The sequence below is a fragment of the Kwoniella europaea genome, chromosome 3, assembly GCF_036810445.1.
Source record: "Kwoniella europaea PYCC6329 chromosome 3, complete sequence".
NCBI lineage: Eukaryota > Fungi > Basidiomycota > Tremellomycetes > Tremellales > Cryptococcaceae > Kwoniella > Kwoniella europaea.
Window position 1 is genome coordinate 1,940,404 of NC_089489.1, and position 14,832 is coordinate 1,955,235.

The window sequence follows — 14,832 nt, forward strand, 5'->3', positions numbered from 1 at the left end:
ATCGCATACAGTACAAGATACAACACGGCACAGCCCTTTACTCTTCAGCTTTCCCACTATACATTCATGCACCATCATCTCATTCATACACCCTCATCACCCTCATCACCCTCAAGCCATGTCGCTCGCCATGACATATCCAACTCCCTCCCCCGCATCGTCCCGCCTGGCCGACACATCCGACATCCTTTCCCACATATTCTCCTTCCTCCCTCAGTCAACCCTATTCAACGTACTTCAAGTATCCAAGACCTTCTTCCACGCATCCGTCCCTCACCTATATCATACTCTCACCATTGCTCCTGGTGGCCGAAACATATTTGCCGGCTCCAGGAGACTTGACAATCTCACATTAGACCAGAAACCCACCTTCAACCAGACCGACCCATCTAACGAGATTAACAAGAACTCTCTATCGAAATATATCAAACGGGTAGATGTGTACATCCATGAGATCAATGAATGTCCATTCGTTAAACAGTACATCGAACCTCTACCCAACCTTGAGATACTTCACCTAGCAAAAGGTAAAAGACCTACCAACATCTCGACTTCTGATGAAGATAGGGAAAGGATCTGTTCAAATGAGAAATGTCAATTCGTCACAAAGGTCTGCACCAACGCTGAGAAAGTGATAGTTCGGGAATTGGACTTTAGATCGATCATGAAATTTGATAAATTGGAAAAGGTGGTGTTGAAGTTGAGACCATGTGAATTACCTTTTTATAGAGGTGAGGGAATGTCAAAATATCGAAAATCACTTTATCAAGATGATCCAGATGGAGATGGAGGATCTCAACGAGAGGAGGATCATGATTACTCGAATATATGGTTTAGATCGTTCCATCATCTCCCACCGTCAGTCAAGCAATTAGATTTAGTATGGTGGGATGAAAGACATCAATATAGGATCGATTCGTACGAAGCTTCCTTTAGAGGATTTGGACATTGGTTTGGTCGAGCAGGAGATGGAGGAGGAGTGAGGACAATGAAGAATTGTAATTACTGTGATCAAATGGGTTGTATAAGATATTCACCACATGTTGGTATTCAATTACCTATCATGTTTAAAGTCTTGGGCAGACAGACGAATATTCGACAAATAAATGTATGGAATTTCGAGAGGGTGGGAGGAGGCGAATGGCAATGGAAAGATTATGAAGTGGGTTATGAAGATTTGAAAGATCAGTTGAAAGACGGTTTTAAGATCGGTAGAACAGAGAGAGAGAGGGCGAAGGATACTATCGATTGTAGTGATCATGATCAAGAAGAAGGGATGGTGAAGTTCCATTCAGGATTAGAATACTACTCTACCCACTCGCAAGATAACAATGAGATCGATCGGGAGGAAATGAAATATTGGAAAGTTCGGTTCGATCCTCCCGACAAACTTAGGGAACTAAGAAAGAGAGTGATCGAAGAGATGGAGAAGAAGAGCTGGAATACGACAGATGTAAAGATCGATTTTTGGTCGGAGGATTCATGCGTGGATTGGTTGATTGAGAGGCATAACGCCCAGAGAGCTGAGGATGAACGTAAAAACAAGATTGAGATGATCGAGGAGGAAGATGAAAGTGACGTCGAAGGGGAGTGAACTGAAGTTTTTCGGCTGAAAAGGACAAGCCAATAATGACAGATGATTTCTTGACACGTCAACGGGAGGAAGTGATGGGACCGAAAAGCAATGGGACTGTTGTATAATGTATATAATGACCTTACGATGTGCTGTAATACCAACAATGGACATTTTACGATCTGATCTAAACGGAGATAATATTTATGATTATATGAAACGAAGGAATGCATACCAAACGATTCTCAACATCACTTTTAACATCATTTACATCCCACACACCTATTCATATAACCCTCAACTCTCATCAACATCCATACCTTCTTCCTCTAAGACCTTCGCCTTATCTCTCGGTACATCCTCATCACTCGAGCTACTAGCTGAGAAAACCTCTTTACCCAATCTTGAAGATCTCGGTGTTACTTTCTCACCATTCCCATTCAACCTACTCCTCCTAGGTGAGGATCTATGCTGGGGAACTGACGAGATAGGTTTAGAAGGTGTGATGTTTGTCATTGGTTCTGGTGGTGCAACAGAGGATGAGGAGTTACGAGAGATTGGAGGCGGGTTGAGGTGATTACATCTTGGACATATCCATTCTAATCATGATGATCAGCTCGATCGACCATGATAGATATAGATCAACACAGATCAAAGAAAGATGAAGGAATCGTCACTTACGCATTCTCTCCCACTCGTATTGACTCCCTACCAACCCGTTATGTCTGAAACATTCTCCGCAGACCAAAGCATACTTGCTCTGAGCAGCATGGGCTATGAAGGGGAATGAGACGATCAGTAACCAGTGGTGCATAATGCGTATTTCAGCAACACAAGCCAGGAGACAGGGTCGAGCATGCACATCTGTATGGTAGAAAAGAAATCTCCACTCACAAGGATCTTCCCCTAATATCGTATCAGCTATTCTATCGTACCATCTCTTTTCGGGTACTGGTAAGACAGGTTGTATAGCTTGCATCTGCATGGATAAAGCTGCTGCCTGGTCGGGTGTCAGACCTTGAGGAATGGGTATGGGGGATAGGTTAGCTATGAAGGTACAGAGTCACAGATGTCAGTATTTAAGCTTGTAAATTCTCCCTATGTTTGAATGAAGACAAGGAAGAGTACGGATCCGTCCTGGTTGAGAAGAAAAGAATGAGCAAACAACTCACGTCCAGCTCTTGGTGTCCCTCCCACACCAATCAAATGTCCCGGTGCTCTAGGTGTTCCATTCGGGCTAGTACCGTCAGGTCTCCCTTTACCTATACTTCCAGGTTGACTCTGACCATGCCCAACAGGAGAAGGTGACTCGGGCATTCGTCTCTGAGGGGTCTGTGGGCTGCCATTAACGGCACCAGAGGGATCGTCATACCTCTCAATCAATTTACGGGTCGAATCGTAATTAGTCGCTTTCTTGATCTCTTCAAGGTGTGAACGTTGTTTGGTTAATAACGATCGAAGTTGGGTCTCTACGTGAATGTATACAGATATATCAGTATTTCATCTATATCTAGCCTAGCTTAGGGGTATGCCGCTCTTTACATAGAAGACAACTCACCCTCATGTTTACGTTGTCTAGTGAACCAAATATGTATCAACCTGTTCAAACCCCAAATACTGCCCGAGCGTATCATGTAAGCTCGACCTCTAGAGATGACGAGTGACAAGGTGAGCTTACAAGATAGGTCCCAGAGCAATACCCCCTGCTCCAATGATCTTTCCTTCCGTATCATGATGGCTCAACCCGATTAATCCCAAGGGTAATCCATGAACCCACCATAATCCCACCCAAACGGCCCATAGTGCGATACCGTAGAGGTTGAGCAGGAGTGAGAATCTTCGCTCTCGAAGACGGATCTCGGAGAGGTGGGTCTTGGCCTCGTTTATATCTGTCGCGAGACGGGCGAGAAGGGTTTCATAGTCTGGTGGAGAGGACTGTGGGAGAGATGAAGATATGTGTCAGCTGTTATAAACGCGACGAGTGTACGTATGGAAGTGGCATATACCTTTCTGAATATTGAGAATAGACCCATCTTGTCAATCTCTCTGCTTGTCAGCGGTAAGCCAGCAATTGATTTGGATGAGAGAGTGGGTTATGTAGGGGATGAGGAAGGAAAAGAGGACGAAGAACAAGAAGAAAACAGAAGACGATCGATGACGTTGAACAAACAAGTTTACCCGGAAATTGAAACTTCGATATTTTGATACATTTCCCCCGCAATTTGATTATTTCACCAGGTCCATCTCAATACATCTGACTATCTTTACCTCTTTGCACTCCATTCTCATTTCGTGTTTATAGCTTTGCCTACATCCTATCCTGCTCAGGTGCTGCTCAAGGGCCTTTCGGAGAGGTGTGACGGTGTGAGATGCTAAAAGCTATCGATGTCGCAAGACTAACGCGTCCCAGTCAGATCCGATGTCGACCCAACTTGTTTCCCTATGTACGATCTATCAGTCGATCAAGTCGAATCCAAGACCCAGAGGACGAGTTGGCCCTCTCGGACTACGGTGGGAGAGAACGACCCGATTATAATGATTTCTTGGAGGCCCAGGAAATGCAGAAACGGAAGAAACTGGAAGCTGAAACCGGTTCGTACACGTATACGATATCAGATGACAGTCCACGAAGTGAGCTAATCAGGCTATTCAACCTGTAGCTAAACCGTTCAGAAACTCAAATCTTCCCAGTCTTCTGAATCGCAAGTCGTTCGGTCCTCGACCGCGGGAATCGACTACCACTGGAATAGAGGCGTCATCTTCGAAATTGCTTGAGAGCGATCGACCCAAGCCGTCGATACCAAGTAGGAAAGGCAAAGAGAAAGCTATAGATCAGAATGAAGCTGGATCAAATCAGGCTGATGTCCCTTCACCTATCAATGGTGAGTACTCCATCCGACATATGTACAGACCTGATTATACACTGACGTTATGTCTTGATAGGATTACGACGAAACCCCGTTGGCGTACAAATGCTCTCACCTTCACTTCACTCCCAAATCTTTCCCGGCAAATCACTTACCAAACCTCCTCCATCGCTACTGGATATATCTCTAAGTCATCTCAAGGCCAATGGTCTCTCACCCGACGGTGCAGCAGTCTTACCAGAAATCAATTTCGATATGCCTCCGATACAAGGTCACAATATCCGAGATCATTTCTATAATCTAGGTCAACATACGGCCGAACCGTACTTATCCATGGCGAAAGGTTTCATGAGTTCGGAGATACCTGGAATGCCTAAGAAGTGGGAGATGAGCAAAGCAGGGTGGACGAAATACCATCCGGATGGACGGATGGAAGCTGTCGAGGATCTTGGTGAAGAAAGCATGGTGTCCTTTGACGTGGAAACACTGTACAAGCTGTCGCCATTCCCCGTGATGGCTACAGCTGTGACACCTAATGCATGGTACTCTTGGTTATCACCTACAATATTCGAAGATCCCCCTCAGACTACACCAAACCCACCAGAACCTTGGGAAACAAGAGTTCACCAACATCATCCACACGACTTGATACCGCTCTTCAAAGGGTCTAAGGCCAGAGTGGTAATTGGACATAACGTGGGGTACGATCGTGCGAGGGTGAAAGAGGAATACTCATTAGAAAGGACATCTACAAGATGGTTGGATACACTTTCTTTACACGTCGCTACGAGGGGTATAACCTCTGTTCAAAGACCAGCATGGATGGCTCATAGGAAAAACAAAAAAGCCAAAATGCTAAGAGATCAAGAATCGAAGGATGCTTTGATGGAAATTGCAGAAGAGAACGGTGATCCGGAATTTCTGCAAGGTATTCAGGAATGGACCGATACATCTAATGGAGAAAGTATGGAATCAAGTCAGAATACATGGCAAGATGTCACTTCGGTCAACTCTTTAGCGGAAGTAGCGAATCTTCATTGTGGAATACCAGTGGATAAATCGGCAAGGAACCGATTCGCAGATGAGACTATCAAACATGCTTCTCAACTCAGATCGGAATTACAAGAGTTATTAACATATTGTGGAGGAGATGTGAAAATTACTCATGATGTGTATAAGAAAGTATTACCCTTGTTTTTGGAATCATGTCCTCACCCTGCAAGTTTTTCGGGGGTGTTATCGATGGGGAACTCGTTTTTGCCTGTAGATGAGAATTGGAAAGAATACTTGAAGAATGCTGAGAGCACGTATAAGAAGATGGATGAAGGTGTCAAGAAGGCTTTGAGAGTTTTGGCCGAGAAGTTGAGGAAAGAAGGTAAGAAGGAGGGTGACCCTTGGTCAGAACAGTTGGATTGGTCGCCTAAGACAGCAAGATGGGAGGATGGTGTCGAAGAAACGAATGATCAAGGTTCAGCTGTTACTGCCGATGCGTCAAGCTCTACTGAACTTGTTATGGAAGCTACCTCTACTGTTCCGCCAATTGAGATCCCATCTAAACCCAAATGGTTATCCGATCTTTCCAAAGATCCATCATACATAATATCCGCCCATACCCAACGATATCTCCTCCCTCTCTTCCTTCGAGTGTCCTACAAAGGTCATCCGGTGGCCTACCTCGCAGATCACTATTGGTGTTTCATGGTCCCTCATGCGTCCTCATCAGAATATATCGACGATCACGGTTTCCCTGTAGCATTACATCCAAAGAAGGACAAACGCCTAGAAGAACTCGAAGAGGAATATTCATTTTTCAAGATCGGAAAGCCAGAAGAACCCAGAAAAGTTAAACTTGTAGGACCAGGAATAAGGTCTTTGCTGAAGAAAGGAGAATTAACCAGTTCTTATGGTGATTTGCTGCCCCGATTGGCTCAGACGAGTTTAGAAGTTGTGAAGGAGGACCTGTGGAAATGCGCTGAAGAGCTCGGACGAATGAGAAAGCAGGGTCCTTGGGCCCAGCAGCTGGACTGGAAATCTGTTCCACAAGGTGAGCATACTTGAAACCTTTATCCATGATGAAAGACAATCAAGCTGATATCAGATGCACAGATACTTCAACGACTGCCACGACTGCCACGACTAGCCCGGAGATCATTCCTCCGCCTTCTCCAGCCTCATCTGTAGCTTCCACCGGCTCTACGCCTACGAAGAAAGCAAAATCTTCCAAAGCCAATCTCGGTACATGGCCCAAATGGTATTGGGATCTGTCCGGTCCTCCTTCGCGTATACCAGCTGGACAGCTAGATCTGACATTCAAGAAGACCGTTGCTCCCCTACTTTTGCGTCTTCAGTGGCAGGGATACCCTCTCATTCACAGTCGAACCCATCGATGGCTCTACCGTGTCCCTCGGACTATCATTGAGACTGAGTCTGCAGATGCCCTACAAGCTAGAGGTGGTCGAGTGAAGTTTGACAAGACTGGACCTGATGCTGTATATGCTGAAGATAAAGACCACTACTATTTCCGACTTCCTCACAAAGATGGTGAAGGGAAGAACGTTGGTAATCCACTTTCTAAACATTTCGTCAAATCAATCGAATCCGGTGAACTTGCTTCTGCGGCTGCTGAATCAGGGGACGACGTAGCTGCTAAAGCTGCTACGGACGCTACCAATATGAATGCCTTTTGCAGTTATTGGATCAGTTCAAGGGAAAGGATAATGGATCAGATGGTCGTATATCGTGAACCGAATTTGGGAATGATCTTGCCTCAAGTGATTACTATGGGAACTGTCACTCGTCGAGCAGTCGAGGGAACTTGGTTAACGGCATCCAACGCTAAGAAGAATCGAGTAGGATCCGAGCTCAAAGCTATGGTCAGAGCGCCACCTGGACATGCTGTTGTGGGTGCGGATGTTGATTCGGAAGAATTGTGGATATCAAGTGTAATGGGAGATTCTCAATTTGGTATTCATGGTTCAACCGCAATAGGATGGATGACTTTAGAAGGAACTAAATCAGCCGGCACCGACCTACATTCCAAAACTGCCTCGATTCTAGGTATCTCACGAGATGCCGCGAAGGTATTCAACTATTCTCGAATATACGGTGCAGGTAAAAAACACGCTGTTCAGTTACTACTTCAAGGCGATTCGAAATTGACTAAGGAATTTGCTGGTAAATTAGCAGATAATCTATACAAAGCTACTAAAGGAGCTAAAACCACCCGAAGTAGAAATCTTGCTCCTGCAGCTATCCCTTCCATATGGCATGGTGGATCAGAAAGTTATCTATTCAACACTTTAGAAGCTATAGCTTTATCTGATAGACCTACAACTCCAGCATTAGGATGTGGAATTACCAAAGCTCTTAGAAAATCATACTTGGAAGAAGGATCTTCGTATTTGCCTTCAAGAGTAAATTGGGTAGTCCAATCATCAGGTGTAGATTACCTCCATTTACTGATAGTCTCTATGGAATACTTAATTGCAAAGTACAAGATTCAAGCAAGATATTTGATATCGGTCCATGACGAAGTTAGATATCTGGCTAAAGAAGAAGATAAATATAGATTATCGATGGCATTGCAAATTGCCAATATTTGGACGAGAGCTTTGTTCTGTTATAACTTAGGATTGGATGATATGCCTCAGGGAATAGCGTTCTTCTCGGCGGTGGATGTAGATCATGTACTGAGGAAAGAGGTTTTCCTCACTTGTGAGACTCCCTCGCATCCTCATGTGATTCCTCCGGGGGAGTCATTGGATATAGTGCAAATATTGGAAAAGACGAATAATGGTATTTTAGGTAAACCCGAATTTGAGGATCCCCCGAACCAAAGTGTAGAAAGGCATATCGATCCACCAGTTGACCTGTTTGGGGATATCACATCAGACCAACATCGATTGTTTTTGGATGCTCAATCTAGAAGGAAAGGTGAATTGGCGAAGAGGTATTTGGATAGTTTGCCTTCCGTAGTTGGCTCAATTGCAGAAGCTGAAGAAAGACGATTAAGTCAGAGTACGAAGAATAGAATGGTGGCTTATGAGAAAAGGTCATAAATCTTTTGTTGTGCGAAAAGTACTCCATAGTCCAAGGCATTGGAGTGAAGGAGGAATATGGATAAATCAGTTATATTCAGTTGGTGAACCCCTCAAATGATTTTTGCTGTTCTCATACCATAAGGGATGTATCAGATAAAAAGGCAACATTACGTATCTATCTTTCCGTCTTGTACGGTCATCATCGACGTAAAAGGATGTATACAACCCATCCGAATGGTTATATCTCCAATGAACGGGGTATCGCAGTCGCCAGGGAGGATTATCAAAACTCTTCCCTCCGTACGTTTGATGAAATGAGGAGAAAGGATGGTATTCGTGAAGTCCAAGATATTTCTCATCTCCTTCTCCAAGGTGACTCGCGCCATTGCCACCCTTCCTTTGACTCACCAAGTCGTCATTTGCGGTCTTGTCGGACTTTACTTGGTCTGCTCCACTGCGACAATCTTATACTGTATATTGGGTTCGCATACAACGCAACCCCATCAATTCTATCCCAATTTTTCCCAGTGCTGATGATAGACAGAAGATACCTTGACATTGTACCTTGCCAATCATCAAAAGGGGCTCTCGCAATTACCCAGATAACGTAATTTGCCAAAAAATAAATACTCGTCGACACCAACACTCCCTTGCTCGACATGTCTTCAAAAGTCTATTCCACTCAGATCATCCTATGTGACGATGCAGGCCACGAGATTATAGTCAGGCAGAAAGAACCTCTTGAAGCCCACAGCCATGAAACGGCAAACACGACTCGTCAGCAACTCGTCGATTTCTGGGCATCAGGCCAGCCCAATCGCGAAGATGAGGATGAAATTATGCAATATCCTACTTCTCATACGGTCCATGAGGTTACTATGAAAGGCACAAATCCAACTACTGATGACCTCGTAGGAACCAGGTCAGAGTTACTAGACGTAACGAGGATATACTATATGACTGATCAAGGTGGATATCATCTGAGTTCATGTAGTGGTTACGACTGTATCGGTCATCCGGATCAAGCCACTGCTCAAACGCAAGGTCATCCAGAAGGAGTTTACTGTAATTCCAATATTGGGTCAAAATGGTATGACTTACCCGCTGATCCGTTAATAGAAAAGTTCAGTGGTAGCCCTCTATACGACCTAATGAGTAAGATAGAAAGATCTCCGAGAGACAAGACCTCACCAAGGGGAACCGATCAAATTCCAGTCGAAAATCGCATAGAGTACAGTTCGATCATTATCAGACCAGATTTGACAAGTGATTATATTCCTTTTTATCCATATAGCGTACTGAGTCGATATCACTTACCGTCATGTACCGACTCTCTATGTCCTGGGTCGGCCGATCCTACCAATGCAAGCAGGAAGGGTATAGAAGGTATGAGTAGGTGTAGACCTGATTTGAAATACCATTTTGATCACGGAATATCCCCTACGGAGGATGCTAATGTAACTCAAGACACAGAGACATCCTTATCGGAATTGAAAGAAAAGTTGAAAAGGATGGCTATATCTGATGAAGATGGTACTTTGATTCTACCTGAATATCCTATTGACCAAAATCGACAACCATTAGAGAGATCTATCCGCTTGGATGGACCGAGGCAAGGATTGAGCTTTGGAGATCGGATGAACGAAAATAGTTATACAATACCATCCCCCTCTCACCACAGAGGAGGACAGCAATGGTATCTTGCTGATTTTGTTGATGATGATGAGCAAATTCCTTCTTCTCCTGTAGCTCACGAATCTATCAGAAGAGAAGTATGTCCTCAAGAAACAGATAGGACCGACAGAAGAGGATCGTATAGCAGAGCCAAGTTCAAAGACACTTCCAGGGCTATATCTAGATCAGTACCTCGTACACCCACTTCTGGTCTTCGGAGCGATCAAGATGATCTATTCACCACCAGCCCATTTGAACGAGAATCGAATTCAAACTCTAAGTCATACAATTATACAGTACAGAATAGCGGTCATGCATACATCAACCCCGCGGACTACATTTCAGATACCAAGAATGTCGATGCATCGGCTGTACCGAGGATCAGACGTTCAGGCGATAGTCTACCTTCTTCTCCAAGTAGTCTTGAGCATAGCGTAGGCACATCTGGAGCTCAAGCTCAATCTGAAAGTACTCCTGATACTCATTATAGTCCGGAGATGGGATCTGGAAGGGGGAAGAGCACATACACCAAAAGTCGCGGCAGGGGTGGAATTAGTGAATCTCCTAGATTATCTAGGGGTTTACGAAGGGTCAAAAAGAAGGAAAGGATAGGTTTGAGGTAAATTGAATTTCGGGATTGAAAAGTTCATCAGGATTCGCACTGAAAAGTAAACTATTGTGACTGGGGCGTGTTTCAAGGTAGTATTAATAATGTATCATGTGAACTTGTGTGATTTCTCCAAAAATCGTCTTCTAAACAATACTGTGGTGGCACTTGATCGATTGTATTATCGCTTGTCGACGTCTTTTAAATCAAGTTAAGTGTTCCAAAGAAAGCTTCATCTCCTACATTAGCAACTGAGTCACGACTTAAGGACACGCGGTACACGTATTGGTAAGCCCGATGATCGCGGTCGAGTCGAAGCCCATTGTTCCCTTACTACTTACTGCGTCATGTTTCGAGTTATGATCCATGGGGAATGGTCAGTCGAAGAAAGTTCAAGCCTCTGCGTTTGACGTCTTCAGGATATATCAATGACATCTTTTAAACATCCACTTAATAATCCCCTCATCATGCCTGTCTCAATTACCTTGTCCGATCCAAGCAATTGGACCAAGCCATATACCAACTCGCAAGGAGAACTAGTCACCATCTCCCATCATAGAGAAACCGCAGACGGTTCACAATCTGAAGAAATCATAAAGAGAGGTATTGAAGCACTTGGGATCCTTCCAAGGAAACTTGATGATTTCGATGATGATCTTGAAGAGATCGGATTGGGTAAAATCAACTTCCTACTTGAAGAAGAGATATTCGAATTGCCTACTACCACTCAAGGAGAAGGAGAGTCCGAAGTGATAAGAGTTCTGAAATGGGATAAGAAATGGGTATATCATTCGTCCGCTCCTCCCTGTGGTGATCCGGATTGTGCGGGATATAATTCTGACAGATTACCAAGCCAAGAATCTTGGGGTACATTCATTCAAGAACATAATCACGACAATCAGAGTTGTAATACCGATTGTGGTTTATCGACATTACTGAAAGGCTCGGAAGATCTCAAAGCCGAACAAGATCGATATATCCCCCAGACGCCTCATGTCCGATGGATCTCTAGGATATACTCTTATAGAGATGATTTGGGTACGATCATCTGATCCTGACAGTACCCGGAATATGCCGAGTTCATGTTCGGAAGGAAGGGAGAGATTGTTGAAGTCTGAGTCTTTTGCGAACTGGTTGAATGGTCTGTAGATCACCGAATCGTGTACAACGGGGGAAAGCAATCCGTTGATATGCAACACAGCACAATGAGTGATAGATCAAGCATGACCAAAGGGCAGTGTTGTCATACTATGCACAAAGGACCGATGGAACAATCTGAACTTCTATATTGATCTTCCCTTCATATTTCCATTCACAGTACAAGAAGTCTTCGGATTATACTCATATACCACCACGTACCGTTGTACGTTAGTCTTCGCCCTCTACCTATCCACTTTTAACCCTTTCCGAATCGCGTATGAAATCAATTGCCTTTTATCCCTTCGCATTATCATCTTGCTGTCTCCCCTATCCGCAATGTCCAATCCTGTCAACTGGGAGAATCAGCCTCATCCAACCCGGTTAGAAGTCTTATCACGACCTCTAGCTTCTGCTCCTAATCCCAATACTACGTATTCAGCTGACCGATCAAGATTCCCTCCTACCCACTGGTGCGATCCCACATTCTATCGAAGGACTGTATATCGTCCTGACACCTCTGACCGAGCTCGCCAACCTAGTATGTCTCAAGAGGATTTCCTGAAAGTACGCCAAGGATTACAAATTCCCGACTACCAACGAATCAAGCTCGATCACGGTGCATCATATCTGGAGATATCATACAATATTCAAGAGAGATCTCTGATTACACCCATATCGGATCTTTCACCAGAACATAGACCATCGGACCTCGTCGAGCATGAGGCTAAGGGGATGGTAAGAGTGGATAGTGAATGTTTATGGGATGGTCAATTCGCTTTACATACTCTTAATCCTAATCAATGTCAACAACTTGACTGTCTAGGTTGGACAGAAAAGGATGTTGAAGATCCAACTTTTGAACATGACAGTTCGAAAACGAAAGGAATATGCGTGACAGATGGGGTGTTCGGATCGGGTTTAGCAATGCTGTGGAAATGCAATAGGATCAAAACACCTTCCAGATTCACTAAGAGTGATCTGATCAACAATCAAAATGACCATTCGGGTCTAGTCGATTTGTCAAAAGAGTTGAATAGTTATGATTTTCGATCGACCTTGTACATTTATAGACCTCTAAAAGACCCTCATCCACCGATTAAATCATTGACGAATAAGTACAATGATCGGATTCATAACTGGTTGGCTCATGATCAATCTCCAGGCGATCGTCAGCCATCAGACGTGAATACGGAAGTTTCATCATGCGGATCACGACTCGAGTCGAATACCGAAGACGAGGAAGATGATAATATGACGATCATGAGTGATCATACAGTCACGCTCAGTACAATAGAAGCGAATCGACGAGCTGAAGAGACTAAACGTGAGAGTATATACGATAAACGGTTCCCACGAGGCCAAAACACAGAAATGAGTGGATTTAGTTTTTCTCAAACTTCAAGCTTCTCTAATTCTCGATACTTCGAGGAGACTGACGAGTAGCGAAAACCTACGCCACATGACGACTTGGTATGGTAAGAGTAGATATGAGCTATCGACCTGACGGAATTTTATCTTGTACACTTATGTGAGCAGTTGTCACTGTGAGATCATGTCAGTAACTTTTTGTATATGATGGTAGTATTTCGTCCTCCAATCCCAAGATCGATACTTTAGAATTTCACATCTCATATGATGATTTTTTTTGATGTCTATCCTTCCTGATCATACTCTAAGCAACAGAAGCGATAAATTATTTAGCAAGAGCGGCTTGGAGACCTTCGAACACTTCAACTTCGATTCTAGCTTCGGCTTTTTCTGATTCAGGAGCGGAAGATGAGAGGACTCGGTTGGCATCGGCAAGACCAGATCGGATGTTCTATTTGTGAAAAAAAATACAAATGATCAGTATGAAGCGTTCCGTCAGACACTGAAAGCAACCATCAAGCTGGGGTTGACAGAGCATCTCAATCTGTCTCTGAAACAAGTGGCCTCGAGGCAAAAAGGCTGTGACTCACCTCTGGAGAGAAGTTGTCAAGAGGGTAGGCCTCAACTGCGTTGATTGTGAGGGTGTTGTTTCCGTGAACGGTAGCGAAACCAGATGAGACTGCGACGAGCGAGGAGTTAGCAATATGAACATCATAGCCTCAGTCCGTGTTCCTACTCCACAACTCCTCCGTATGTTGTGCAATTCCCACCCGAAGTGATGACTTGATTCTTGAAGGTTTCGGTCCTCCACGGTCCATCATAACCTCCTCCGCAAAATGCTATTATATCAATATTCTCTCCCAATTTCGCTCCTACAGCCCTTCCCTCTCTAAATCAAGTCTCGTTCGTATGCCCCTCCTTCGGCCGACGCATGACATACCACCCATGCGTCCGCTCTCCCTTCTCTTTCTCGTAATCCCTTCCCAGATAGTTCACAAGACTCACCAAACCACTTCTTTCCAGCTTGACCGTTCTCCTCAATGACTTCTACTACACCAGCTCGGAGAGCTTCAACTGAGGCTACGTGGTTGGCAAGAACACCCATGTCACCGGTAGCGGCAGGAATGTTCACTTGGATCACACCGGCTGAGGAGTAGAGGGACTGTTGATTCAGGTGTGTTTAAAGAAAGAAGATGGCGATAGATTGGATAATGAGATGAATTATCGATAATGATTGAGTTTTTAATGGAGATTGACGATTAGGGTATTGTTAGCGAGCAACAACCTGCATGTCTTTCTCATATATTATATATGAGCGACATGAGAGGACGACTCACTTGATGAGGCAACACCAAACTCAATTGCAATTTTCCATCAGCACCAGCAGCTTCAGCATATCCTCTTCGGGCCATTCGAACGGCCGAAGCTTGACGAGGGAGAGCTCGGAGGGAGGAAGTGAGTCGGGAAGCGAACATTTTAGAAAGGAACTTTCTGTAGGAATAGGGGTGAGCGATGAGCCGCTGAATGAGAGTTGTACGAAGCAAGCTTACAGGGAGTGATGTG

The 14,832-nt window shown here is 44.3% G+C and overlaps 7 protein-coding genes across 7 annotated transcripts; 5 read left to right on the forward strand and 2 right to left on the reverse strand.

Annotated features, from left to right (window-relative positions):
* Positions 1-118: 118 nt before the first annotated feature.
* Positions 119-1,594, forward strand: V865_008582 (uncharacterized protein; the record flags this gene model as incomplete). The annotated part of the gene is made up of 1 exon (XM_066232316.1): positions 119-1,594. One exon carries the CDS (start codon positions 119-121, stop codon positions 1,592-1,594), a length of 1,476 nt encoding a protein of 491 aa, XP_066088413.1.
* A 276-nt stretch (positions 1,595-1,870) lies between these two features.
* V865_008583 (uncharacterized protein) lies at positions 1,871-3,606 on the reverse strand (the record flags this gene model as incomplete). Its single annotated transcript, XM_066232317.1, has 7 exons — positions 1,871-2,172; positions 2,255-2,347; positions 2,468-2,620; positions 2,746-3,042; positions 3,132-3,190; positions 3,252-3,508; positions 3,580-3,606. The coding sequence occupies 7 exons, from the start codon at positions 3,604-3,606 to the stop codon at positions 1,871-1,873; spliced, it is 1,188 nt and encodes a 395-aa protein (XP_066088414.1).
* A 336-nt stretch (positions 3,607-3,942) lies between these two features.
* V865_008584 (uncharacterized protein) lies at positions 3,943-8,498 on the forward strand (the record flags this gene model as incomplete). The annotated part of the gene is made up of 4 exons (XM_066232318.1): positions 3,943-4,165; positions 4,234-4,455; positions 4,517-6,484; positions 6,547-8,498. The coding sequence occupies 4 exons, from the start codon at positions 3,943-3,945 to the stop codon at positions 8,496-8,498; spliced, it is 4,365 nt and encodes a 1,454-aa protein (XP_066088415.1).
* Positions 8,499-9,139: 641 nt separating this feature from the next.
* On the forward strand, positions 9,140-10,777 carry V865_008585 (uncharacterized protein; the record flags this gene model as incomplete). Its single annotated transcript, XM_066232319.1, has 1 exon — positions 9,140-10,777. One exon carries the CDS (start codon positions 9,140-9,142, stop codon positions 10,775-10,777), a length of 1,638 nt encoding a protein of 545 aa, XP_066088416.1.
* A 451-nt stretch (positions 10,778-11,228) lies between these two features.
* On the forward strand, positions 11,229-11,813 carry V865_008586 (uncharacterized protein; the record flags this gene model as incomplete). Its single annotated transcript, XM_066232320.1, has 1 exon — positions 11,229-11,813. One exon carries the CDS (start codon positions 11,229-11,231, stop codon positions 11,811-11,813), a length of 585 nt encoding a protein of 194 aa, XP_066088417.1.
* A 424-nt stretch (positions 11,814-12,237) lies between these two features.
* Positions 12,238-13,344, forward strand: V865_008587 (uncharacterized protein; the record flags this gene model as incomplete). The annotated part of the gene is made up of 1 exon (XM_066232321.1): positions 12,238-13,344. One exon carries the CDS (start codon positions 12,238-12,240, stop codon positions 13,342-13,344), a length of 1,107 nt encoding a protein of 368 aa, XP_066088418.1.
* Positions 13,345-13,594: 250 nt separating this feature from the next.
* Positions 13,595-14,744, reverse strand: V865_008588 (uncharacterized protein; the record flags this gene model as incomplete). The annotated part of the gene is made up of 4 exons (XM_066232322.1): positions 13,595-13,720; positions 13,860-13,948; positions 14,275-14,431; positions 14,607-14,744. 4 exons carry the CDS (start codon positions 14,742-14,744, stop codon positions 13,595-13,597), a joined length of 510 nt encoding a protein of 169 aa, XP_066088419.1.
* Between the last annotated feature and the right edge of the window lie 88 nt (positions 14,745-14,832).